Genomic DNA, 26,699 nt, shown 5'->3' on the forward strand with positions numbered 1-26,699 from the left:
AAGGCCGAGAAAGACATGGCATGATCAAGTACAACAAATTCTTGAAAGTGGTCATGTGAAAAGTCGGAATAATCGACGTGCGTGCATGAGAAGATGTATGAATGTGAAGGAAGCAAAGGAAGTGTGCCAGTACAGAGTGGTGTGGCGTTCTATCCTCTCTGCCTACCCCTCCGGGGAAATGGCGTGATGGTTAGTTAGTTATTCACGCATATATGTTAATATACACATACCTACATAAATATTCATACATATATACACACACATATACATACACACATATATATATGTATATTATTTGATCATTTTTGTCATTGTATTGTATACTGGTTAAATTAATAATGTTGAGGATAATATTAATATAACTTACCTTGCAATGTAGTTTAATAAGCTTTCAGTTCCTTTTCTTCCTAACTTTACAGGCCACTGGGTTATTTATTTTTTTGTATGGTAGTTACATCGTGTTGGGTGAATAAAATATTTCTAAACTTGTTAGAAATTCTAGGAGCCATAGAGCTAAAATATCTCTGTCCAAAATATATAGACGCATCAGCAAAGCCTGCTGGCCTATGACGAATAATAATAATTATAATTTAGATTTTTTTAATGCGACAACACTTTGCTTCATATATGGCCACACTGATGATTAAACGTCAAAAAATATGAACACGTGAAATCAAACATGATGATTTTCATTTGGAACATTATTGCGATCTTGAGCACTACCCAAAACACTTCATTAGGTTGAATTGACCAAACCGTATTTGTTTTATTTCCATTTTTGACGTTTAATCACCATTCGACGTTTAATCATCAGTATGGCTATAATGTGAAGCAAAGTCTTGTCACTGTAAAAGAATATATTCTTTAAATTAATCACTCTCTAGGGGGTAGAGAAGATTCATAATCGCACATTTTTTTTTTTTTTTAGTTGTTAATTTTTTCCTCTTCCTTCTATATTCACATGATAAACGAGCAGACCTGAGACGTTGTCCAGCCTGAACGTTGGCTTGCCTGCTATTATCTTAGAAAATTTTCGTTGATAAGTAGGTACCTAGGTACTACTTGTTTATTGTTTTTAAAAAAATATATTTTTATTAAAGTAATAACCCGCGAAGCCACTATTTTAGAGGCTTGTTGTTGTTGTTGGGAAAGAGGGGATATGGAAGGAGATAGTAAAAAATTCACAACAACACCCAGACCAATTGAGAAGAAAATCTTTCATTGATTTTTTTCTTACAACTGGCGGGAATCGAACCCGCGACGCCAGTTTCACAGTCGGCCGTCTAACCAACTGCGCCACGACGCCTGTTGAGCTCCAAAACATAAAACAATTTATTTTCAAACATATATTTTTTTCGCTAATGTCAAACTCGGCTCGTCTCACCGACAGGGGTGCACATTATTCACGAATGCGATTTTCGAAAATGTATCGAATGTCAGTTAATATTATTTTAGTATTATCAAAAATCCAGTAAAAGTAATAAATGGGAAGAAGTTATAAGGAATGTAAGGAGAGAATCTGATTGGGATCCATAGAAGCGAATGTTGTTTGTAAACATTCAAAAACAAACTTTTTTTAACACATATAAATTACATCCTTTTATGCATTTTCGTCAATATTTATGCTCCTAACTTTTTTTTTACAGATTAGATTGAAAATTTTAATATATACGAACATGCGCAGCGCAAAGATCTACGTTTAGTTGAAAACCGCAGGCAAATCGGTTAAGGCGTCTAGGAGGAGTTCAGTGACATCACACGTACAGAAGAATTAAAGTGAAATCTGTAACTGTACTTTCTAAAATTGTTTTCTTGTACCTTGTGTTTATTACAAAGACTATGATTTCCATGGTAAATAAATAAATAATATAATAAAAACAGAGGTTTTAAAAAATGATTATAATTTATTAAAAAAATATACGGTTAAAAATCATGTTTTTCTGTAGAGCTGGGGAAACCTGGAGAAGTCTAAGGATTTTGATTTCTCCGGATTGTCCATGTGCAGTTTGATAAAGAATTGTAGCGTGTCTCTCAGATCCGCGGGGAACCAGCCCTGCAACAGAGGCGACAACATAGGGGGTAAGATTGACGTAAACATAAACCGCAGAACTCGCCAATCTGTACTCTTCGACATTCCTAACTCAGTGACTAATTATATGAAAAATAGCACTCTTCGAAGAATACAGATTACCAATAATGACAGTTTTAGTGACATCGACATATTACACTGTGAATACCATATTTTTATCAGATCCGTTAAAAGACATTTTAAATTTATCTCCTGCTTAACTTTCAAGTTTTAATTTAAACTTTCAATTTAAACTTTAACTTTCAAATTTTAATTTAAACTTTTAATTTAAACTTTAAATTTAAAATTTTAATTTTATTTTAAACTTTTATTTTTAACTTTTAATTTTTATTAAAACTTAATTTCAATTTAAACTTTTAATTTAATCTTTTAATTTTTACTTTTCATTTAAGCTTTTAATTTTAATTATAACTTTTAATTTGAACTTTTAATTAAAGCTTTTAACTTTTGATTTAAACTTTTAATTTAAGCTTTTAATTTTTATTTAAACTTTTCATTTTAACTTTTAATTTCTATTTAAACATTTAATTTGAACTTTTAATTTAAACATAAATAATAATTTAACTTTTAATTTAAATTTTAAATTAAACTTTTAATTTTAATTTTTAATGAAACTTTAATTTTAATTTAAACTTTTAATTTTAATTGTAACTTTAATTTCAATTTAAAGTTTAAATTTTTATTTCAACTCTGATTTTATTTAAAACTTTTAATTTTAATTTAAACTTTTAAATTTAATTTCAACTCTTAATTTTGACTTATTCATATATACATTTACTACTATTGGTCTAACTTTTTTTAATTGTTCTTTTGTACCTTGTATTTATATAAAGACTGTATGATTTCCTTAATAAATAAATAACAATAGTATCAGAGAGGATTGAACGCCACGTCACTCTATCTTTGCACACAGATCTCGCTTCCTCTACATTCATTCATCTTCTCATGCATGCGCGCCGATTATTCCGACATTTAACATGTCCATTGTCGAGTATTAGTTGGATTTGGTCATGCCATATTTTTCTCGGTCTTCCTCTATTTCTGCATCCATCAACATTCGCATTGTTAATATGGCGTGCTCATTTATTTTTTTAATACAATGCTCGACATATAAATAAACATAAATGTACAAATTAAGCTTTAAAAAAATAAAAAAACTAAAATAAACCTTATAATTAACGACGTTCTTACAAAGTTACATCATTCTGCAAAAACATTAGAGATGGGACAAATTGATCAAATAAAAAAATAATTCATTTAATGTTGTTCATGAAAAAAGTATAAATGTCTTATTTTTTGCTGAATAATTGTCTTAAACACACTATAAATAGGCTTGTTTTTGCGTTTTCAAATCAATTTTCGGAAACAGAGTTTCATGATTGCATGAAAAAACTGATAAAATCGATTTGATCAGTGATCAGTAATTTCCCATCACTAATGATATTAGTTTGACAGCTGTCATTCAAATCAAGCTATATTTTGAGGACTATAACCATACTTTCATTTCTTTCAAAAACCATCAGATACGATTTATAATCAACATTATCAAAGAAAAAATAAAACGAAATTGAACAGACTTCATTCCCACATATTGGATGTATTTAGGTAATATGGATAATATAGGTAATAGTGGATATACTTGAACGACTTCAGCATACACGCATAAGGTACATTTTTGGTCTTAGGAAATATGACCACATTTCTGATTATCGTAGGCAACTGAAATGGCTCAAAATTAGACAGCGGAGAGACTATCACTCCCTCTCACTTCTGTTCAATGTACTTCATAGTCCTAACGCTCCTATATACTTGTGTGAAAAATTTCAACGCTTATCAGTTCATGGTTTACCTCTTCGTTCTAATTCTCAAGGCACTCTCTTAATACCCATCCACAATTCCCCTTTCTTCTCTAACTCATATAGTGTCCATGCGGCTCCACTGTGGAATCATCTCCCATCCACCATCAGAGATGTTACTACATTATCTCTGTTTAAATCACGTCTGAAGAAACATCTCCTTTCTCTCCTATATCTCTCCTCCTTTCCTTTTTCCTCTTTCCTCTTTTTTCCTTTTTCCCATTGTGTAATAGTTTTGATTTAAGGTAATTTATAAACAAATACGTTTATTTCTATTTTTATATACTCGTATCTTTATCTTTTTAATTTTTTTTTTCTATTGAATATGTTCTGTGACTTGAATTATAAAAATGAAACTTTTATTTTAGTTAAATAAATAAAAAAATAAAAAATAAGCCATGTAAATCCCTAGACTTCCATATTATCTTATAAAAAATGTTTTCCCTCTCTGTTGCAACAAATTTAGATCTAAATAACTTCCCAGGGAAGAAATCCAGCCAGTCTGAAAACATTTGGACATACCCAAAACATTGTTGAAATGAACATACCTCTGTAACGAACGGAGCTAATGTTTCTACGCAACTTTCTCTGTCCCAACGCATGTGGCATTTTTTCTCCGACTGGAATAAAAATACAAAATAATTATACACAAACCATCACACTATCTCTCCGTACGGGTTGGCGGAGAGGATAGAACGCCACACTACTATGTGAACACACGAGGCTTGCTTTCTCTACATTCTAATGGTGAATGAGGGAGTTCAGTGCCTAGGGAAATTGGATAAAATAAAATAGATTTTTTTAAATTAGAGCATTTCATTGTATGGTTCAGTTTCTCCATGGTATATAAAAAATAAAGTGAAACCCCCCTTTTACATTTTTCAAAGGAGCGAGAAAAAAAGTGTAAAACTGAAAGTTAGGAAATTAAAAATGTATGGAAAAAATAGAAATTACATAAAAATAAAATTTATTTGCTACGCTATTGTGTAAATATACTTCAAGAAAAATTGTAAAAATGATGATAATCGATGAAATGATGAGGATCGTTAATATATTGTGTAATCTGTTTTTTTATTTGACTTAAAAACAGCACGTTAACATTATTTTATGTGTAAATGAAAAATAACGAAAAAAATTTAGAATTTGCATAAAAAAACCTACAGTATTTTTTCCTCTAAATGTTGCGAATTTTTATTTATACGGTATCACTTTTTTTTCTATGTCATCATTAAATACAACTGTCATATAGATCGCTGCAAAATTGCTTCACACTTTTATGACAACTTTTTAAACCATCTTTTTTGTAACATAAACTTTTTATTTTAATTTAAACTTTTGATTTAAATTTAAACTTTTGATTTAAATTCAAACTTTTGATTTAAATTTAAACTTTTAATTTAAACTTTTTATTTTAATTTAAACTTTTAATTTTAATTTAAACTTTTAATTCTAATTTAAACTTTTGATTTTAATTTAAACTTTTTATTTTAATTTAAACTTTTTATTTAATTTAAACTTTTAATTTTAACATTGGCATTACTAAATACAACTGTCATATAGATCGCTGCAAAATTGTTTCACACATTTATATTTTTTATGACTTAAAATATTTCTATTGTTATGTTTTAAACATGGCAATTTATTGATATTCAAACTTTATTGTTCCTTAATGTTTGTCATGTGCGTATCATGAGTTTTACAAGTCAATATGACGTTTTTGCTCCAATGGAAACTAAAACTAACCCTAAAGGAAGACACTTAAACAAAAAGGTCAATTACACTGCTCCTGCTTTGAATTTAGGTTAAGACAATAATTCATCCTTTATTAGTTGTTTATCTGTTTTTCATTTGGCACCATTATTACGAAATAATTTTGGCTTTTTTGACGCATCAAATGAATTCTGAAATTTTTTTAATGTAAAACCGTGGTAAATTTTTTTCATTTTTTAGATTTTTCAAAGAGTTTTTAAGTTGGTGTTTGGTGTTGCGTGTTCATATTTATTTGACGTTTAATCATTAGTGTGGCCAGATATTAAGCAAAATGTAAGCGCATGAAAAAAAAAATCTGTAAATTGATCACTCTTTAGGAGGTAGAGAAAATTCAGAATACCACCAATGGATCTCCGAAAATGACAAATTATCGAGTACCCTGAGACAAATATATGAACATTCGTTTGAGAAAAAGGGACGTAATCTTTGATTACATTGATTTGACCAAGATGCCTCTCCGCACCAATGCTAAAGTTTTTGGCTTTAAGTTGAAATATTCTCAAATCGATTTGATGTGCGGTTTACCTTTATCAGGCCGAGGTTGGTGAGAAGGGTGTTGGCCAGGAGCCACCGGCTTCCAGCGCCGTCGGCCCGGGAGACCAGAAACCGCGCCAGCGTGGAGGAGTGGACGACCTCTCGGAGCCCGCAGAGGCCGAGCAGCAGGGCGCACCCGGCCTCGAGGCCGCTCACCTCGTCGGGGCAGGCCTGCGGACAAACAACACCGATGACAGACGTACCCGAGACAGAAAGGAGGGTGAGTGAAATTGGCAGTTCGCAATGGAGTCCTGGTGCCGACAAAAGTTTACTAAAAAATATCATAATGACATTCAGCAGATATTTCCATTATGATTTAAATGTCAACACTGAGTTATTAAAATTTGTTGCAACAGAGAGGGAAAACATTTTTGAGAAGGGAATATGGGAGTCTAGGCATTCACAGGGCTTATGACCTGTCATTGGCTGGTTTAAGTGGCCACTTTACACACTGCGTAACATTCACTATTCTGCCTATGTTTGAACATCCACATTTCCTCCCTTCTCAAAAATTCCCTTTTAATAATTTTTTTAATAAAAATAATAATAATACCTTTTTATTTTCTTAAAAAAGAAACGAAAACTAACTCAGAGACAATTTCACACACACAATAGGCTGCTCGCGTTACACGGTAATAGAATTAAACAATGTGTAAAAGTGTGTATGCTATTAGAATCGCGGCGCTTGCTGTCACCTGGTGTGGCCGAACTGGGGAATCCCACGCCGGCACTAACCGGCGTAATTGTAAATAAAAAAAGAAAAACCACATTTACCGGTACTTAAATATATTGTCAACATACTTTGATATGGTCTTGCAAGAGTTGGTCCACGCCGTTTCCGAGCGCCCTGAAGTTGTCTCCACTGGGGTTGAGCAGGAAGGACGTCACCGGCGTCTTGACGCTCGAGCTGACGATGTCGGATACGTCGGCGTCGTTATCTTCAGCGGCGGGAGACGCGTCCTCTCCATCGTCGTCGCTGCCCGAGGACGCCCCCGAGTCGCTGCCTGACGCTGTAACAAAGCATAACTTATAATGATGCAGTTTTCGATAGTTGGAAAAATTTCAATATCGGACCAAAAACACAAAATTTATTTATATCGACGGCTTACGCCTTTTTTTATCCTGAAAAATCTCATGATATGGCATTTTTTCATATGCAATTGAAGGTTGTTAATAGAACATGTTATCAATAAATCCTTAAAACTCCTTGGATTTATTAACAGAAGCACAGCTGACTTCAAAAATATCAATACCCTTAAAGCTCTCTTCTGTTCCCTGGTTCGCCCGCACCTAGAGTATTCCTCTGTTATCTGGTCTCCGTATTATGATGTTCACATCGAGAATACTGAATCAGTTCAACATCGATTTTTGAGAAAGATAGGCTGGAGGTTGGGCTCATCCAACCTCCAGCCTATCTTATAGACCTTGTTTCGGATTGCTTCAGAAAAATGAATAAATTGATAGATTTAATCGTTGAAATGTCCATTTCTCAGTTACCTTCCTCCTCCTCCTCTTCCGCCTCCTCGTCGTCGTCCTCCTCGCCCTCGCCGTCCTCGCGCAGCTGCGCGCGCTCGCCGTACGCGGCGAGCCGCTGGCGCCCGGGCGCGCGCAGCGCGTTGCCCGCCAGCAGGAGGCGCGCGCGGCCCGGGCCGGCCAGCAGGGCCTCGAGGGCCGGCACGCAGCGGGGGCCGAGCTCGTCGTGGCTCAAGTTCACCTCCTGTGAGATGAAAAATTCGGGTAATAAGAGGAGGATAGGACAGCCAGCGGCGAGTGGTGATTTATTTTGAGGTAAGCTACAAAAAATTCACATAAATTTTATTTGATTTAAGTTTAATGCTGTACACACAGTGCTATATCACTATAATTACAGTGTTATTACAAAAAACATAAACCTAACACAGCACCAATTACGTACACAACACAATATATAATACATAATAATAATAGTCTTAAGTGGTTTCCTCTCCACGTGAGAAAATGCTTAAAAGTTCCTGATTAGCCCACATTAATATATCCCACCTGATCCCAAGTTGAGATAAATTTTAAGATATTTAATTGCAGAAAAATCCACTTTTAAAAATATAAACTTGTATATTATAAGCAAGGTAAATAATAAAGCAACTCCCATATAAAAATATATACATTATACAATTTCTGACAGGACAAAAAATTGTGACAAGAACGCATGACTCTACTTGTGTGGAATACGGTGTTTGTTTCATATATTTTTTTTCAAAAACAGGCTAAATATTATAATTGTAAATGAGACTCGGCTTCCGTTTGTAGCGGAGAGCTGAGTCATTAATGTATCAAGATCGCACATCTTCTCCAATTTGGCAAAATGACTAATCGCTCTTTCTAATAGAGAATTCTGAGCTGTTCTGGTGTTAAGTTTGTCTTTGCTCAGAAACGAAGTATGTCCATAAAAACTATCATCAAACATTAAACCGGCTTTCTACACAACGGATAATATAGGAACATTGTTAAAAAATCAGAAAGACAAAGTCCATAAATAAATATAAGTTTTTATATATAAATTTTGTAAATGGGGTCTAGAATTCCAATCGTCTATGCGCTTAGTAGCTGCAAGACGTGTTGTAATCTTACTCCTTTTTATTATTCATATTTATTTATTTTTTTGAATATCATTTATACACTAAATTTATTTGTCAATTTTTAAAATGTGTAAATGGGGGCTAAATTTCTAACTGTCTATGCGCTCTGTAGCTGCAAGACGTCCTGTAATCTAGCTCCTATCTGTTATAATTTTTGATTGATCTTAATTGAAAACGAGGAACTAGAATCCCAACCGTCCATGCGCTTTGCAGCTGCAAGACGTACTGGGATATTTATTAATTGTACAGTGCCCTTGAGGTGATTTTCACAAAAATGGCGCTATATAAATTATCCAACTATATATATATATATCTTTGTTTGTCGGTAGATATCCTTGACATGGGATTCCACTTTACACTTTTGTTTATGGTCCCTTAAAAAACGTTTTACTGTTTTATGAATTTCGAATCTAGAAAAATTGTCATCGAGGGCACTCACCTCGAGCTGCGTGAGCAGCTTGATGGCGTCCAGGACGGGGGCGGCGCCGGCGCTCCGCAGCAGGCAGTCGCCCAGGTCGAGCCGGCGCAGGCGCGGCAGGCGCGCCAGCGCGGCGGCCAGCGGCGCGGCGCCGCGCGGCCCCACCGTGTTGTCGTTCAGGTCCAGCTGCTCCAGCAGCGGGCACGCGCCCAGCGCCGCCGCCAGCGCCGCCACCCCCGGGTGGTAGATGCCGTTCTGCGGCATGCGCAGCACGCGCAGCTCGGGCAGCCTCTGCGGACGCGAGCGCTTTATTTTTACCCGGAGAACTCCGATAGTGAAGGGGTGTCAGATATTGTTAATGAGCATGACCTTAGTGACGATGATATTCTGATTTCACGCAAAGAGATAATAAAAACGTAAAAAGTAAAATCCAAAATCAACAACGACAAACCATCACGCCGTTTCTCAGTAGGGGTAGGCAGAGAGGATAGGACGCCATATCACTCTATCTTTGCATACAGATCTCGCTTCCTCTACATTTTCTCATGCTGATTATTCCTACTCTTAACATGTCTATCTTCCAGTATAATTTGAACATCTATATTCCTTCAATTCTTTCATCTGTTGATGTTTGTGAAGTAAATATTGTTGATAAATCCACCTGGTCCATGAAGAAGTATAGAAATTGAAAAAATAACATTTTCAAGCGTTGCCTAGTATGTAGGTGAAATAATTCAATTAGATGAATCTCACCCGCATAAATAAAGGTTTCGGCTCTTTAACTTCACAAACATCAACAGATGAAAAAATCTAAGGAATATAGATGTTCAATTCTGTAATGTCCTGCCGGTAAAACAACTTTGTGACTACAAATTGATTGTAGATCACTTTGTTGTTCCGGAATATAAAAAAAGAGTTTCCCACACTCACAACACTAGATTAAAAACTAAGGGCTCCCTGTTTGTTCCCCGAATTACAAATTACTTCGGAGAGCGAGCATTAAATTGCGTTGTTCCAAGATTGTTCAATGATCTCCCACAAACCATCATTAACATGAAAGATCTTCAAATGAAAAAAAAGAACTGAAGAAATATCTTTTAGATACTTTATAGTGCCTGTTTATAAATAAATTTGTAAAATATAAATAAAATAAATGTAATATAAACCTGTCATAAAAAAAAAAATGTGTCCTACTGAAAAGTCTTTAGACTTAGTGGGTAACAAATTCTTGAATGTATTTTTTAATTATAAAATAAACGCTGCTCTGCAGCACAGAAACTGAAATATTGGCAGAATGGTGAATGTCACAGTGTGTAAAGTGGGCACTTAAACCAGCCAATGACAGGTCATAAGCCCTGTAGATGCCTAGACTTCTATATCACTTTCTTTCAAATGTTCGTCATCTCTGTTGTAATATGTTGATATTAACAGCTCCCCAGGGAGTTGAATTCAGCCCTTGTCTACAAAAATTTGGACAAACTCAAAATATTTGAAAAAAAATTAGCATCCATTCCTAATAGACTTTCCGATCTTTAAACGTCTATAATATCTGTAAAGAATGGTGAAAGTTATGACCTGTATGATGGTGGACATGGCCTTTGCCCCCGCGTTCTCCAGCCGATTGCGCCCCATCTCCAGAACTTGCAAGCGCGCGGGCGGGGGCTGCAGCGCCTTCACCAGGTGCTCTGTCCCCGTTATGCCGATACCGTTGTTGTTCAGCCGGAGCTCCTGGAGAGAAAGAGGAAGACGAATATGTGAATTTATAAAATTGTCGACCGTCCATGCGCTCAGTAGCTGCAAGACTTGTTATAATCTCACTCTTTTTTTTTTAAATTGGTCCCTTTCGGAGGCCATTTTCAACGAGCAGCAAATAACTCACTTAGAAAATGAGAACCAATTTGTGGTAGAGCGTGGTGCGAACCTCGGACCTCCGATCCACGAGTCCGCGACACTAGCCACGGGACCACAACCCGATTTTACAAGTGAGTTTTTTTGACATAATTTTATTTATAAACACGCCCAATGAGCATTTTTAAGGACATATTTTTACATAGAAAATTATTACAGGAAAGTAGAAAGGCACAATGGTGAATAGTAGACTTTGTGGGAGTGGAAGCGGGAGAGAGGTGTTTATAATTGAATTTGATTCGGTGATCGTTTAAAAGAAGACAACTTGTTATCAAAGAAATCAAGACTGGTTTGTTTGTTGGCAGACCTGAGAACTCTGGGCATAGGGGAATGAAAACCATAGTTAGTTCTATGGTTATCGGTATGAAAGAGTAAGTTTTGTCTGAGGTTTCTAGTTGGGATATTTCATTTTATATACAAGTCTAGGAATCTACAGGGCTTAAAACCCACTTGTTTTCTAAATCATTTGAATTAAATTACAAATTAAAAAGCTTTAATTAAATTTATTTAACTTTAGGATCACTATGTAAAGCTTCCTTGGGGTATAATATTACTAAAATGGCGCTATATAAGTTATCCATAATAATAATAATTATGACCAGTCATTCGCTGGTTTAAGTGGCCCACTTTACACACTGTGTAACATTCACCATTCTGCCCATATTTGAACATCTTTATTCCTTCATTCATTCATCTGTTGATGTTTGTGAAGTTAAAACTCTGAAACCTTTATTTATGCGCGTGAGATTCGTCTGATTGAATTATTTCACCTACATACTAGACTAGGCAACGCCTGAAAATATTATTTTTCAATTTCTATACTTCTTCATGGACCAGGTAATTTATCAAAAATATTTTGAGTTTGATCTCTGTTGTAAAATGTTAATATAAACAGCTCCCCGGGGAGTTGAAACCAGTCCTTGTCTACAAAAATTTGGACAAACTCAAAATATTGTTGTTAAATAATGTATCAGTAAATTATTCTATCAAATCCCAAAAGGAACACTCCCACACTACCAGAAGTCAAACTAGAGGATGGGTCATGGGGTCTATCGCAAACTCTGAATTCGGGCAAAGAAAATTTAGGTTTCTGGGCCCCAAAATATTCCAAATGTTACCCAAACATTGCAAAACCTTGACCCGGATTCAATTTAATAAATTTGTTAAAAATCGGTTACTGGATTTAGGTCGAGAAAAATCGGAAAATTTACTCAAAATACATTCCTAAATAATAAATTAATGTTGTATAACAATACATTTCATTTCTCTACAATACCGCAGAGTGTGTGCGGACCAACTACTGCTTTACAAAATTGTGACAGGAATGGTTGACTGTACAGAGCTGCTTGGTTTAATAACAATACATGTGCCAGCCAGGATTTGTAGACGGTACCGCCTGTTTCATGTACCAATAAGTAAAACATCGTATGTTAAAAATGCTTTTTTTCGTAGGACTTTTTCAATGTACAATACAAAATTTAAAAATATAGATTACACAAACATCACTCTGTCAGATTTAAAATTTACACTAAAAATGTATTATGTAACTTAGAAGACATTATAATAATAAATATGTACATCTCCCCCCCCCCCCCCTCCGTATCCTCTCTTCAAGCATTTTTGTCCTTATCCCGCCCAATTTACAGTAATTTAAATGTTCTTAAAATTAATATTTAAAAATTTTTTGATTATTGAGTACATGAAAATAACATTTTTATATGTATAAATTGTATGTATTTATTTGATATGTAATATATATTTTCTTTACTAACTTTGTATACTATGTGGAAATCTGTTATTAGTTCTGAGTTTATAGACTATATCTGTTTGTTTACTAAAAATATGTATGTAGAACTGTTGATTTCCCTAATATAAAATAACTGTTTAGTAAATAAACTAGTAGGTGGTAATGTAATTGTTTATTTTGCATAAAGTCTGCCTTAAAACAGGTTGTACCAAGTTAGGCAGACTAGACATGATCCAGAGAAATCTATTACCTAAGTGTGTAAGTGTGCACAGAGGCACTCCTCACATGTTGGTCCAAGATCCTTCAATTTTCTAACCAAGGAACTATAAACATCAACTCATTGGTACATTTTAAAGTGGGTTTGAGGTCTTGGATCAGCATGGAAGGAACAGATAGACACATTCTTTAAGAAAATAATTTAAAATAAAAAAAAATGCATTCTGCAAATGAATCATGGCTTCGTAATATCAGCATATGTTAATTTAGTTTTTCTTTTCTTTTTTTTCGTGTTCATATCATACCATATATATATGCTATAAACTTTTCAATAATTAAAAAAGGAATGGCCCACGCTCAGACGCTGAAGTCTTTGTGGGCATTTTTTCCAATTCATGTTATAGCTCAATTTTAAGATGTATTTTTCTAAACTGTATTTTTAAAATTACATTTCTTTGCAAATAATATGTGTATGGAAAAATAAACAAATAATTTTTTCAACAATGTTTGATTATGCCCAAATGCTTGCAGACTGGCTGGACTTCCTCCCTAGGGAGTTGTTCATATTTAAATTTATTTCAACAGAGAGGGAAAATTTTTGAGAAGGGGATATGGAAGTCTAGGCATTTACAGGGCTTATGACCCGTCATTGGCTGGTTTAAGTGGCCACTTTACACACTGTGTAACCAACAGATGGAAGATTTGAGGAGATGTGGATGTTCAAACATGGGCAGAATGGTGAATGTTACACAGTGTGTAAAGTGGCTACATAAACCAGCCAATGACAGGTCATAAGCCCTGTAAATGCCTAGACTTCCATATCCCCTTCTCAAATTTTTTCCCTCTCTGTTGAAATAAATTTAAATAATTAAAAAAAAAAAAATATAGTGGATAAAGTAATTGTTATTTTTTGTTAATAAACTACGATTATTATTATTAATAATAACATAAATAAAGCCCTGGAAAGGGCCACTGCATTGTGATTGTCGTGTTGGGCGCGTCGTGGCTGCCGGCGAAATAGCCCGTACAGGTGTTAGGCGCCCGTATTTACCTGACTTGCGGCTAGCGGCATGTGGCGAGTGGTGGGGCCACCCCCCCCCTACTCCAACTCACGGAGCCTGACGCGCATCGCTTTATAAGGCGTGTAATTTGAATTATTAAATCAGTTGAGTTCCTAACTCTGGACAGTTAACGAGTGTTTTACTATCTATGCCGTGTTTGCCCTCCTGCACTTCGCTCTTCGCTCCGCTCTGCCAGCTGACTGCCTTCGCCTCTCTACGCCACTCGGACCGGGTGGAAAGTCCTTTTCAGGGCTGTTGAGGTTGACTTGCGGTCGGCGCAGCTGTGCCCCTACCTTCCGACTTTGTCTTTAACTCTGTCTGGGAGGGCGGCTTCTCGTTTGCGCCGGGAAACCCGACTGCGGCAGACGAACCAGCAAAAAACGAGGTAGTAATAATACAGAACACACTGCGAGCCGTGAGAATCTAGGAAATTGAATCACCTGCAGGAACATGCAGACCGGACTCTTGAGGAGTTCGACCAGCCCCTTGATGCCGATAGGACCGAAGGCATTGTCACTCAGGTCCAGAATAACAAGTTGTGTCTGGGCCAGCATCATCCCTTTGCCAAGAGCGCTCTGAAATCATTCACATAAAAAATGATTTATTTATAGTCCTTAAAATATAGCTTGATTAGAATGACATTTGTCAGAAAAAGTGACAACATAACTTTGTAGTAATGTCTAAGGAGTTATTTATATTGACACACGAAAAATCATTCATATCTGGCGTTTTAATTAAATTTTGACACATAAATATATAAAATTAGCTTTAAAACTAAAAAAAAATTAAAAATAAACCTAATTATTAACGACGTTCTTACGAGGTTACATCATTTTGCAAAAACGTTAGAGACGGGACAAATTGATCAAATAAAAAAATAATTAATTTGATGTTGTTCATGATAAAATTATAAATGTCTAATTTTTTTGTGAATAATTGTGTTAAACACACTATAATAGGCTTGTTTTTACGTTTTTATATCAATTTTCGGAAACAGAGTTTCATAATTGCATGAAAAAACTGATAAAATCGATTTGACCAGTGACCAGTAATTTCCCATCACTATTGACATTAGTTTGATAGCTGTCATTCAAATCAAGCTGTATTTTAAGGACTATAATAAACAATATTTGGTTAAGAAATACATAAAGTACTGAAGTAATTGACACAAAATATAATCAGAATTATTTTACTAATATGTTAATTATAAAAAAAAGAAAAGAAAAAGGAAATGAGTAAAGACGAATAGAAATCAAAAAGAGAATTGAGGGGATGGCCATACGATGACAAATGTTGATCTAAATATCTCTCGAACGGCGACGAAATGTATGTCTCGAATATAATAGACCAAAAAGGCCTCTCTAGAAGCGGGTGGCGATTTATTAGAGCGAGGGAAAATAAAAGTTGAAGGTTCGATGTGAAAATGGATTGTCACTCACGAGAGCCTCCGGGATCTCCGTCTTCATGCGGCCGGTGAAAAGGTCGGCCCACCGCGCCGTGCGCAGCTCCGGCCTGCGGGCCAGCTGGGCTCCCAGCGCCCCCGCCGCCTCCACGCCCAGCGAGTTGCCCGAGAGGTCGAGCAGCCGCATGGCGCCGGCCGGATACGCCCTCACGGCCTCCAGCAGCGGCCCCGCTACCAAAATGTGTAGAGATATATTTAAAAAATCGTCAGTGGTACGATAAATGTATGGAGAAAACTACAAACCAAAATGTCAACTAATGTTGCTCGAGTGCATGTTGTATAGGGCAAATTATTCTAATGTTTCCGGTATGTATTTGGGTTTTGCGTCGTTGTTTGATTTGTTTGTATTACTACGTTCTTCTTCCTTTCCGAGGCAGGATCTGGAGCGAGCGGCCGCGGTCTCAATTTGGAACTAACGCTGTATTCCTCCACTGTCATACTGGGAAATTAGAAAAGGGTGATTGTGCTGAGCATGTGTATTTGATTGATCACAAATTGACAATACTGCAGTGAGGGGTACAATGAAAGCTTTTAAAGTTTCTTTGTTATTTTTTCAACAATATTTTGAGTTTGTCCAAACTTTTGTAGACAAGGACTGGATTCGACTCCCTGGGGAGCTGTTTATATTAACATATTACAACAGAGATGAAGAACATTTAAGAGAAGGTAAAATGGAAGTCTAGGCATCTACAGGGCTTATGACCTGTCAATGGCTGGTTTAAGTGGCCACTTTACACACTGTGTAACATTCACCATTCTGCCTATATTTGAACATCTATATTCCTTCGATTCTTTCATCTGCTGATGTTTGTGAAGTTAAAGAGCTGAAACCTTTATTTATGCGAGTGAGATTCATCTAATTGAATTATTTCACCTACATACTAGGCAACGCCTGAAAATATTATTTGACATTTGACATTGACAGGTCATAAGCCCCGTAGATGCCTAGACTTCCATATTACCTTCTCTTAAATGTTCTTCATCTCTGTTGTAATATGTTAATATAAACAGCTCCCCAGGGAGTTGAATCCAGTACTTGTCTACAAAAATTTGGACAAACTCAAAATATTGTTGATAAATTACCTGGTCCATGAAGAAGTATAGAAATTGAAAAAATAACATTTTCAGGCGTTGCCTAGTCTAGTATGTAGGTGAAATAATTCAATTAGATGAATCTCACTTTTGTTTGAATTGTAAAAGAAAGTTTAGTGTCAAGTATAATAACTAAATGTGATTGGAACATTGTTTTCAGGCGTTGCCTAGTAGGTGATGTGGTTCAGCCATATGAATCTCACCCACATAATAAAAGTTTCAGCTCCTTTACTTCACAAAAGTCAACAGATGGAAGAGTTGAGGAAATGTGGATGTTTAAACATGGGCAGAATGGTGAATGTTACACAGTGTGTAAAGTGATCACTTTAAAAAAAAAAAAATGTGTCCCACCGAAAAGTCTTTAGACTTAGTGGGTAACAAATTATGTATTTTTTAACTATAAAATAAACGCTGCTCTGCAGCACTGAAACTGAAACCAGCCAATGACAGGTCATAAGCCCTGTAAATGCCTAGACGTCCATATTTCCTTCTCAATAATGGTTTCCCTCTCTGTTGAAATAAATTAAAATAATCGCATCATTTTATTTGTTGTAATAATAACTCCATCATATTTCATTTCCTGATAACGATCCGGATATTTGTCAATCGTGATGACTGGAGTTTGGATAAACGGAGTTCTTGAGTATAAGTATTTAAAAAATATATTTTTTGGAAAAAACATGACATAACCTCACTCGAGAACAAACCGCTTAAGAAAAACACCACAATTAAAGGAGAAACTGGTTCGGGATTCAGACGGCAGCCACTCAGAGCGAATAGTTTTGAATCTCATAACTATTTGACGCCGTTTTTATAACGTTTCGCAATATTTACTAACGGTTTCTGTGACATGTTTACAAAATTGACATACCGTCCTCAGCCGTGTTTAGCGAGAGCGACTTTCCAGCGAACGAAACTCCGCCTTCGGCTCCGACGTCCGGCGCTTCCAGGAGGCTCGACATCATGTTGGAGACGTTTAGCGATTCCATCTTTGTATAATTTAGTTATAAATATCAATAAAAATCAAAACATTCGGCGCAGACAAGCCGGTCAAAAAATCCAAAGGGAACGCGCGAGAAAATCGTATATTGTTATCTGTTATTAGTGGTCACGGGTATAACCGGTCGTAGTAATCGAATAGTTCGATTATGTTGATCGACAATGATTTCGTAACAAAAAACTATTTTCGCTGAATTTAATGTGATGAGAAAGTTCAGTGCTACGGGAAATTGAATATAAAAAATGTTTTCCTACACGTGGAAAAAAAATATAGCATTTTATTGTATGGGGAATAAGGTTCTTCAAAATGTATGAAACATTAATTTTAAAAAAACTGCTTAGAACTACCGACGGTATTTAGCCTGCATAACTCCTATTCTGCATTAAATTTTGGGGAAACAACATTATTATTGAAAACATTTACAAATTATCTAAATACTTATTAACAATGATATTTTCGGGGAGTCGGTTTTTCTTATAGCTGTTATAATTATTCGATTCCATCTACTGCACGTTACTATCACGTTTGCATACGCAAAAAAATCATCACAAAAGTGAGTACTTCGTAAATCCGGGGTTTGTTGTTATTTACTCTAATAAATTTATTTAATTTTGATGTGATCAATTTAGACGGAAAACTTTATTTTTTTAACATCAAAAACATTTTTCACCTTATGGTATGACATTTTACATTTACTTACTTATTAATTTGTATAAACCACATCAACCTTAAAGTTACACGTCAATGGGTTACAAAATTATTCTTTTTTACTTCTTCAGGATTTGAACTGACTTACTTTTGGCTTTGGTATTCTGGCTTTTAAAGTACAGGGTCCTAGGACCCCTTGTTCTTTCATACAAAGTAACTAAATTGCTTTTTTTTTGTTTTTTAATTGTGTTCCTTTATTTTTTTATTTTATTTTATTATATATTTATTTGTACTTTAGAGGCAGACGGATGCAAATTTTAAAGTCAAATGTTCAAAAAAAGCCTAAAGAATCTCCTTTCTCTAAGTGATTTCTAATAATTCATAGCATTTAAATATATTTTATGTATCACAATACATTGGTTCTTTCATTATAAGACTTAAGTTTCTTACTCTGAGGATTTGTTTAAGAAGTGGGTGTTTTGTGGGAGATTTGGGGTCTTAATTTGATAAGCAAGATATGGATGCATTTGGGTGAGTTGGAATCTCAGCATATAATGATTTGGACAGATTATCAATGAATTATTTGATTAGGGGTTTTTCGCGCCTGTCTTTATGAAGGTTTTTAACTTTTATCATTTGGGGGCTTCTAGAACTAGTCTAATGGCTTTGTTCTGCACTGCTTGATTTTTTTGACTTAATCGTCATGTTTATTTCCTCAAATGGGTGCATATGTGAGCATAGGGCGTATGATGGCTTTATAAACAATAAGTTTGTTCGGACAATTTGCTGTTCTAGCAAAGTAGGAAGTTATAGGGCATATATGGCGCGCGAGGCTGAAATAAACTAATTTAGAATTTTTCGCGTTGCTATTTACACTATAAATATTGTGTTAAAGAAACAGAAGAATGAAAGGAGAGAGAAAAAAGATAATATTAAACATAACGGGAATATTTTTAAGAAAGGAAAAGAAGGTTCAGAAATATTACGTATTAATAAAAATGGTCCTCGTTCAATTTAGAAAGATTAGAAATAAGTAATGCCATTAACAAAATACTCCCCATAACAAATAATCAATGAAATCTACCTTTTTTTCCTTTTTTTATTATTTATAAATTATATGACACAAAGTATTTTACAAGTATAATTCGTTGAATTACATTCCCAGGAGTTACAAAAACTCAATTCGGGACATAAATAATATTAATATTGAGAACAACAAAGAAACAAAGCAAGTTTAGCACCTTTATAACTAAATATAGCACAACAATATATACGCCAAAAACCTTTTCTTACAGAAACAGAAAAAATGTATTTAAAAAAAACGCTTTTAAGAATAAAAAAAAGTAGCGAATCTACTAAGGGAGATAAAGTCATTAACATCACATGCCACGCAGATGATGCTGCTATAGTGATGATGACAACATATCCATCTCAGTTAGTAAACATCTGGATGCCTTAGAAATGTCGTATAGTACAATGAACACATGATTATTGGAAACATAATTCGGATATACAAATCGTGTGTCAGACCAAATCATAGCGTATATAAATGGTGTATGTATACCAAATTATGTGTGTTGTATACAACAGAGACGAGGATAGATAGAGAGAAAATACAAAATTCAAAAAAACCAAATAGAAAAACTAAATAGAAAAACTAAATAGAAAAACAAAATAACTGCTCAGAACGTGAGAGATGAAAGTACTAAAAGCAATCGCAGGGGAACCCAAAAGAGGCAGAATCTAGTCAAGAAGTTAGACGGAATTGCGATACCTAATGCATAGTAAATGGATTATGGAGAGATTACGTCAAAAATTCCATTAATGGACAGCTCCAAAATCCCCTATACCATTGCCCACGAAATCCCGGCCATTTGCCGTCTGCCCGGAAGACCACTAAGGAGAAGGAAGAAAAGTTGAAACTCAAAGTCTCAGGAGTTAGCTTTTAGTTGATACCAAATTAATCGATCTTAACCGAGGAGAAGAAGAAGATTAAGCTTTCAGAAATAATTTTCACTCAGATCTTCCAAGAAAAGGTTAAGGTAGAAGTCCTTGCTTTGCAATTTACTCATTTCATTTTCTCTAATGTTGGTCGGTAGTTTATTATACAGCGTTCGAGAGATATTCTCCAAGGACTTTTTACCAAACTTGGTAGAATGAAATTTTAGTATATGCAGGTTTTTCGAGCTGCGCGAATTGTGGCTATAGATATCGCCATTAAAAATTTGCTTCAAATTTGTATGAGCTGAGGAATTCAAAATGTTTAAAATGGTGTTTGTGATATCATGCATAGGTATTACTTTAAATGAAAGCATTTTTGTTTGACTGTAAATATCTTTTACATGTGTATCCTTCGAGGCCTCTCTTACAAATATTCCGTTATGATTCAAATTTTCTTTCATAAAATATTTTATAATATAAACAGCAACGCTAGTAATTCAAAGTAAGTTCAAGTTCTGATAATAAGGAAGTAACCTCGAAACCAGTCGACGTACGACCTAAAGTTAAAGTGGTTTTTACCAATTTAAAAATAAATAAACGTGGAATGCCATACCAATATTTTCAAAGCCCGAGTCCATAAATGGATTGCTAAAAAGACTAGACGGGAAGCTAAGGAATATGTTTCATATATAAACGCTTTGTACTTACAGCCAATCTGCCAAACAAAGGGGATTTTGTACCATTGAAAATAGACGCACTGTATCTGAATTATCCTATTTACATAAATTATTAAATAATAAAGTAGACTCTTTTAACCTACTCTCCAAAATAAATCTAAATGTCCCCTTTCGCGTGACAAGAAATAAGTATTTATTCTATCTGCCAGTCTGTAGCACTACCTATGCACAACACTCTTTCCTCTGTCGTTCTTGCTCTAACTATAATGTTTTTTTTCATCTATTGATATATTTTACATGCCCCTTAATTTATTTAAAAAAAAATAAGACTCATTATTTCTGGCTGCGATACGATTCCACTTACTATTTAATGACGCACACACCTGAACACTTACTCCCACACTAATAAACATAAACACACATCTACACTTACTCTCATACAAATACACATAAACACATCCTTTTGTTGTAACACAATTTATTAATATGTATGATTTTTATTGAGAAACTTCGCTGGTCTGCATTTAAACCGTATTTTAAAAAAAGTTATTATGTCGTTGTCAACTGTTTGTTTTTTAAAAATAAATAAATAAATATATCGGAATACAATTTTAGTTTCTTAAAAGTCCTTTCTCGTTTTATTGATGTAGGTATGTTTTAGATTTTTCTTTCATATTTCTTTTAAATGTTTACACAACAATTGATGTGAAAATATGTGCAATTATGTATAAAATAAATAATACACTGACACTTCGGAACGTGCCTGCGGGCCAGTGGAGTGGCTACACCCATAAATAAAAAGGAAATTTTATTGAATGCACCTATTGTATAAACATTTTATTTTGTAAACTATGTGTTTGTATTTTATATTGGATTAAATAAAAAATAATAAATACCACACCGTGGTAAATAATTCCTTTGCGCACGGTGATGTAACATTGTGTTACCGCAAGCGAAAGACGGAACTTTCTAAAGTTCAGACTTTGAATGAAAGAAAAAGGATACATCCTTTTTAATTTTTTTATATTCTTTATTTTGATAACCAACAGCTACAATTATCGTATATAAAACACAAAACAAATAAGCCAATTACAGGTTTTCACAAATAGCACCACAGTATGTTAACAAATATTGTCAAACATAAAGTAAACAATGATCTAAATACAAAAGAACAAAAATGAAAAAACACTACAAAATTATTTCGGAAACGAACGCCGCACGTCATTGTGATTATTCGCAAATAAATCTATGTTTAATGATTTTGTCATAACATTAAAATTATTAAAAGGGGGCCATAGAATTAGATGAGACAAGTAAAGTATGAAGAAGAAGATTATTCCTAAGAACTTTTTGAGGAACATTAATATAGAGTTTAGATAGCAATTTGGGACAGTCAATTTAGTTTATGGGTTTGTGGTGATATTCATAGTATATGCAAATATAAATAAATTAAATGCAAATCGTAACGCTGGTTAAATCACAAGAACGGGCGAAAAATGTGTGAAACACAAAATTAAGTCTGTTTAGTCTACGTGGTACACGAATATTTATAAAACTTCGAAGCTTCGAGTAATCTATTATATTATTTGATGATAAAAAAGGTTAAGAGGTCATATATTATTCTCATGTCGATAGTGTTGGAAGATTTAAATTAAGTGCCTACAAAAAGTATACAAAACAATGGGAAGGATTTTTAGAACACTTTAATTCTTAATATACATGGCACGCAGTGCCTTAAACCAAACAAATAATACATAGTATGTAGAAATATACACTTCGAATATGCAGTATACGAAAAAATATAAAAAAGTCTATATATACAACCAACAATTCAGTCAACATGTGTGTATAAAAATTCAATTGCCAGAAAAGATTTAAAAAAAAATAAGGACAAGTTGGTAATCAAAGGTACCTACTTTCAACAAAAAAAGGTTACCAAATTATATTTTGTAATTATATTTTGTAAATTATACCAAATTATATTTTGTAACCTTTTTTTGAAAAAAGAAAAAAAAGTTTTTTTTATGCACAAATTAGCAATCGAGAAAAATAAATATATAAACAAAATTGTACAAAAAGTAGAAAAAAAGAAACAAAAATCAAAATAAATGTAAACAATAACCTAACAAATGTAAATTACCGTTCACAATCTTTCAAATAATTCAATACAGTTGATTTATATAAATTATACTTGCTGTGTTCGCGAATTGTTGCAACTGAACTTGACGAGTCATTCGTCCAGACACCTTAAAATTAATGAGAGCTAGTCCAGTGCTATGTAAAGCTAACAATCTTAAATAAATTCAGTAAATCTATTATGTTTCTTCTCTCAGTTAGTTTTGACAAGTATTTAATATGAATTTTTATTGAATTTCAAAACACTTATTGATATGCTTCAACATATAGTGTCTCTTGAGGTGACTTTTCAGTCTACAAGTATATTTACACACCGAGCAAGCAAATGGTTTCACGCTAGTATGGGTCAGTTTGTGTCGCACTAATGTGGCTTTGAGTCTGCATGCATAACTGCACTCCGTACACGCAAAAGGTTTCTCGCCGGTATGAAACAGTGCGTGCACTTTCAACTCGTTTTGTTGCGAACAAGTGTAGTTACATTCAGTACATGCGAGAGGTTTCTCGCCGGTATGCGTGATCATGTGTCTTTTTAAATGACCCGAGCGCCGAAAAGTATTACTACACTCTAGACATGCGTATGGTTTTATTCCGCTATGAATTAACTTGTGCGCTTTCAAATTGCTTCGGTCTTTGCAAGTGTAGTTGCACTCTGGGCAAGCTAGAGGTCTCAAGTTTATGTACTCTGGAGAAGTGCGTTTTGTATTATTTCCACGGGAGTGAGAAGGAATATTCAGTTCACAGTCTGCGAATGGTGGCTTTTGAGAGTACCCACTTTTTATTCTTAGACCTAAAACAAATTTTATAATTAATTTTAACAGACCTTTTATTTCCAGGGTAAAATATTACAAAAAAGTAATCGAAATATGGTCTATAAAGTATCAATTAAATGAATGAATCCCGTTTGCCTGCCATGTAAGAGGTCTCGGGTTCAAATACCGACAAGATCGACATGAAATATTTATTAAAAATGTGTTTTTACACAATAATATTTTCTAAACCCTGGACTGGCACCTGAAACATGAGACTGATCGTCTTAACTTTATGTAACAAAAATTTTTATAATACGCTGCGATTTGTGCACTAATGCAGTTCCCTATGCACCATTGGGTGCGGAAAGCGAAAGGGAATGACGATGAAAGTAATGAATCATGTAACAAAATAAAGCTAAAGAAGGAAAACAATAAAGGATACAATAAATTAATTAAGTACTGCATTACCATATGGCATTACTCGAGTACAATCTCCTTCCGAGTATTCTAGGTTCGTAGAGGTTCCCGGTTTGACTTTAGCTGTAACAACACTTGGCCCCTCGCTTTTGTCGGGACATGGCTCTCCTTCCTCCGCGTATTGACTGTCTTTTATATATATTATTGGTTCTAACTGGACGAGAGGAACTTCTGGGTAGAAAGTCTCCTCTTTAACAGAGCACGAAGAATCGGCGTCAAAATACGAAAATTCCTTTTTTACTTCGATGGAATCACGCTTATTGGAATGAGGTTCGTGCGTGTTGTCACCATGACTTACTACGGGTTCAGTCTTTATCTCGATGGAAGAATGATCCATATTTCTTTCGCGAATTAAGTTATGATGGGTTTCTTCACATTTTCACCTAAAAATACCAAAAAAGAATAATTACAATAATATCCCTGCGAGTTTTTTAGTGTCCAGGCCAGACGAAGGTTACAGAACAGTCTTATCCAAAAGGGTAGCGAAGTATAGACTTGGAAAAACAAGAATGAAATTAGGCTGAATGCTGTCGAAATGCGATCTCTCAGGCGAATGTGTGGTAAAACTATGTACGATAGATGCACAAATGTTGAGATCCGTGAACTGTGTAAGGCTGAGACGAGCACTATCGACAAAATCAAGAAAGGAGCGCTGCGCTGGTTTGGACATGTAGAGCGAATGGACGGCGAATGTACGGCGAAAAAACGGCTAAGAATATTTACAATGCGGAAGTTGATGGATGCAGAAATAGAGGAAGACCGAGAAAGACATGGCATGACCAAATCAAACAAATACTGAAAATGGACATGTCAAATCTAGGAATAACCGGCGCGCGTGCATGAGATGTATGAATGCAGAGGAAGCGAGATCTGTATGTAAAGACAGAGTGATATGGCATTATATCCTCTTTGCCTACCCTTACGGAGAAACGGCATGATGGTTTGTTTGTTGAAAATTCGATGTTACTTTATAGACGACAATTGATACCTCTGTTAACTGCCCATTGCCATCAGGGCCTTGGTATAAATCTTATATTATTACCGTTTCACTAAAAAAACCTTATAGTGTTGTGTAAAATTAATAAGAAAGGATAAACACACCTTAATTCATGCCAAGAACTCGAATAATGCAATTGCGTGCGACCATCTTGAAAAGCCTTAGTGTTCATAAACTATGAGAATATTTGTCAGAGACAATAAATAAATCATTAAAAGAAAAACAGTACCTACCACTTTTATTTCATGCAGGTAATATTTTTTTATATCACCGAACCCCTTAATACAAATACACTGTCAGTATACTGATTGCTAATAAAACCCCCTAGATGACAAAAGTAAATTTCCAAAGTAATTTTAGTAAAATAAAAAAGAAAATATACAAATTTCTCCTTCGCATTAAAGCAATATTATTTTCCTTGACAATTAACGCAATACACACCACAAAACACTTACTTATTCGTTGGTTTATGGTTGTCACACAAAATGTGACGTTTCAATTGAAAATCTTTTATAATATAAACAAATATAATACTAGGAGTTATTTAAAAATGAAACTCATCAACAAATGTTAACTTTTTGGCCATTTATCGTGCACCCATAAAAGTATTTTTTCTCGCTCGATTTTTCAGACTGCATTAATATAGTTTCTGTTAGAATTGAGCTAATGAACTGGCTGACAGACCTCTTTTGCTAAGACCAGATATATCTACGGCAATATATTCCTTTACTTAACCAGCGCACTTTATTTCTAAACAGGCCTTATGACAACAAATGCTTTCTTAGCATAAGTGCGAGACTAAAATTGAAGTGATGTTTTGAAAAAAATACGCAAATCTCACTTATTATCTGTATTATTTAAATAAATCCGTAGCACGTGAAGACAAAATAAATTGTATTACATGAAATATAAATTTTCAGTTAAAACTTAATTAATATTCAGAGAGTTATTTGTAAAACACTCCTGGGGTATTGTCTTACGAAAATGGCTCTACATAAGTTATCCAAAATAATAATAACAATGACGTTATTGGTTTTAATATTAAAACATATTTGTTAGTTTGCCGTTTTCTATTTGGCTTCATTAATTTTTTGATTTATAAAAATATAATAGAAAGAAAGTCTTAAGATTTTGGTGGTAAACAGTGTTGGATTCCTATTTTGAAATATGAGTTGAAAAAGCTATTGGATTAATAATCCGGTTATATATACAACGAAACCTAAACATAAAATAATATTCTACAAGAACTGGGTTGTGGTCCGGTGGCAGTATAAAGGACTCACGGACCAAAGATTCGAGGTTCAAA

At 34.5% G+C, this 26,699-nt stretch overlaps 2 protein-coding genes across 2 annotated transcripts; both read right to left on the minus strand.

The window, feature by feature from the left end:
• Positions 1–1,880: 1,880 nt before the first annotated feature.
• RanGAP (Ran GTPase activating protein) lies at positions 1,881–17,857 on the minus strand. The gene is made up of 10 exons (XM_088241700.1): positions 17,640–17,857; positions 15,654–15,847; positions 14,655–14,789; positions 10,858–11,010; positions 9,304–9,573; positions 7,747–7,966; positions 7,051–7,259; positions 6,241–6,420; positions 4,494–4,565; positions 1,881–2,053 (listed from the first exon to the last, which is right to left on the minus strand). The coding sequence occupies exons 1-10, from the start codon at positions 17,755–17,757 to the stop codon at positions 1,931–1,933; spliced, it is 1,674 nt and encodes a 557-aa protein (XP_088097826.1). The 5' UTR covers positions 17,758–17,857; the 3' UTR covers positions 1,881–1,930.
• A 4,862-nt stretch (positions 17,858–22,719) lies between these two features.
• On the minus strand, positions 22,720–25,563 carry LOC148271201 (uncharacterized). Its single transcript, XM_088241699.1, has 3 exons — positions 25,498–25,563; positions 24,388–24,779; positions 22,720–23,957 (listed from the first exon to the last, which is right to left on the minus strand). The coding sequence occupies exons 2-3, from the start codon at positions 24,731–24,733 to the stop codon at positions 23,398–23,400; spliced, it is 906 nt and encodes a 301-aa protein (XP_088097825.1). The 5' UTR covers positions 24,734–24,779; positions 25,498–25,563; the 3' UTR covers positions 22,720–23,397.
• Between the last annotated feature and the right edge of the window lie 1,136 nt (positions 25,564–26,699).

This window comes from Micrasema longulum, unplaced genomic scaffold (assembly GCF_059751315.1).
Source record: "Micrasema longulum isolate JH-2025_06_02 unplaced genomic scaffold, ASM5975131v1 h1tg003028l, whole genome shotgun sequence".
Taxonomy (NCBI): domain Eukaryota; kingdom Metazoa; phylum Arthropoda; class Insecta; order Trichoptera; family Brachycentridae; genus Micrasema; species Micrasema longulum.

What these genes read in the sequence shown, in the direction of transcription:
- RanGAP (XM_088241700.1), bottom strand. Translation starts at nt 17,757, where the DNA reads ATGGAATCGCTAAACGTCTCCAACATGATGTCGAGCCTCCTGGAAGCG. An exon ending in CGGTCTGCATGTTCCTGCAG is followed by an intron (nt 11,011 to 14,654) that starts GTGATTCAATTT and finishes CTTTCTCTCCAG; the next exon opens with GAGCTCCGGCTGAACAACAA. An exon ending in TCTTGCAAGACCATATCAAA is followed by an intron (nt 6,421 to 7,050) that starts GTATGTTGACAA and finishes GTTTGTCCGCAG; the next exon opens with GCCTGCCCCGACGAGGTGAG.
- LOC148271201 (XM_088241699.1), bottom strand. Translation starts at nt 24,733, where the DNA reads ATGGATCATTCTTCCATCGAGATAAAGACTGAACCCGTAGTAAGTCAT. An exon ending in TACTCGAGTAATGCCATATG is followed by an intron (nt 23,958 to 24,387) that starts GTAATGCAGTAC and finishes AATTTGTTTTAG; the next exon opens with GTCTAAGAATAAAAAGTGGG.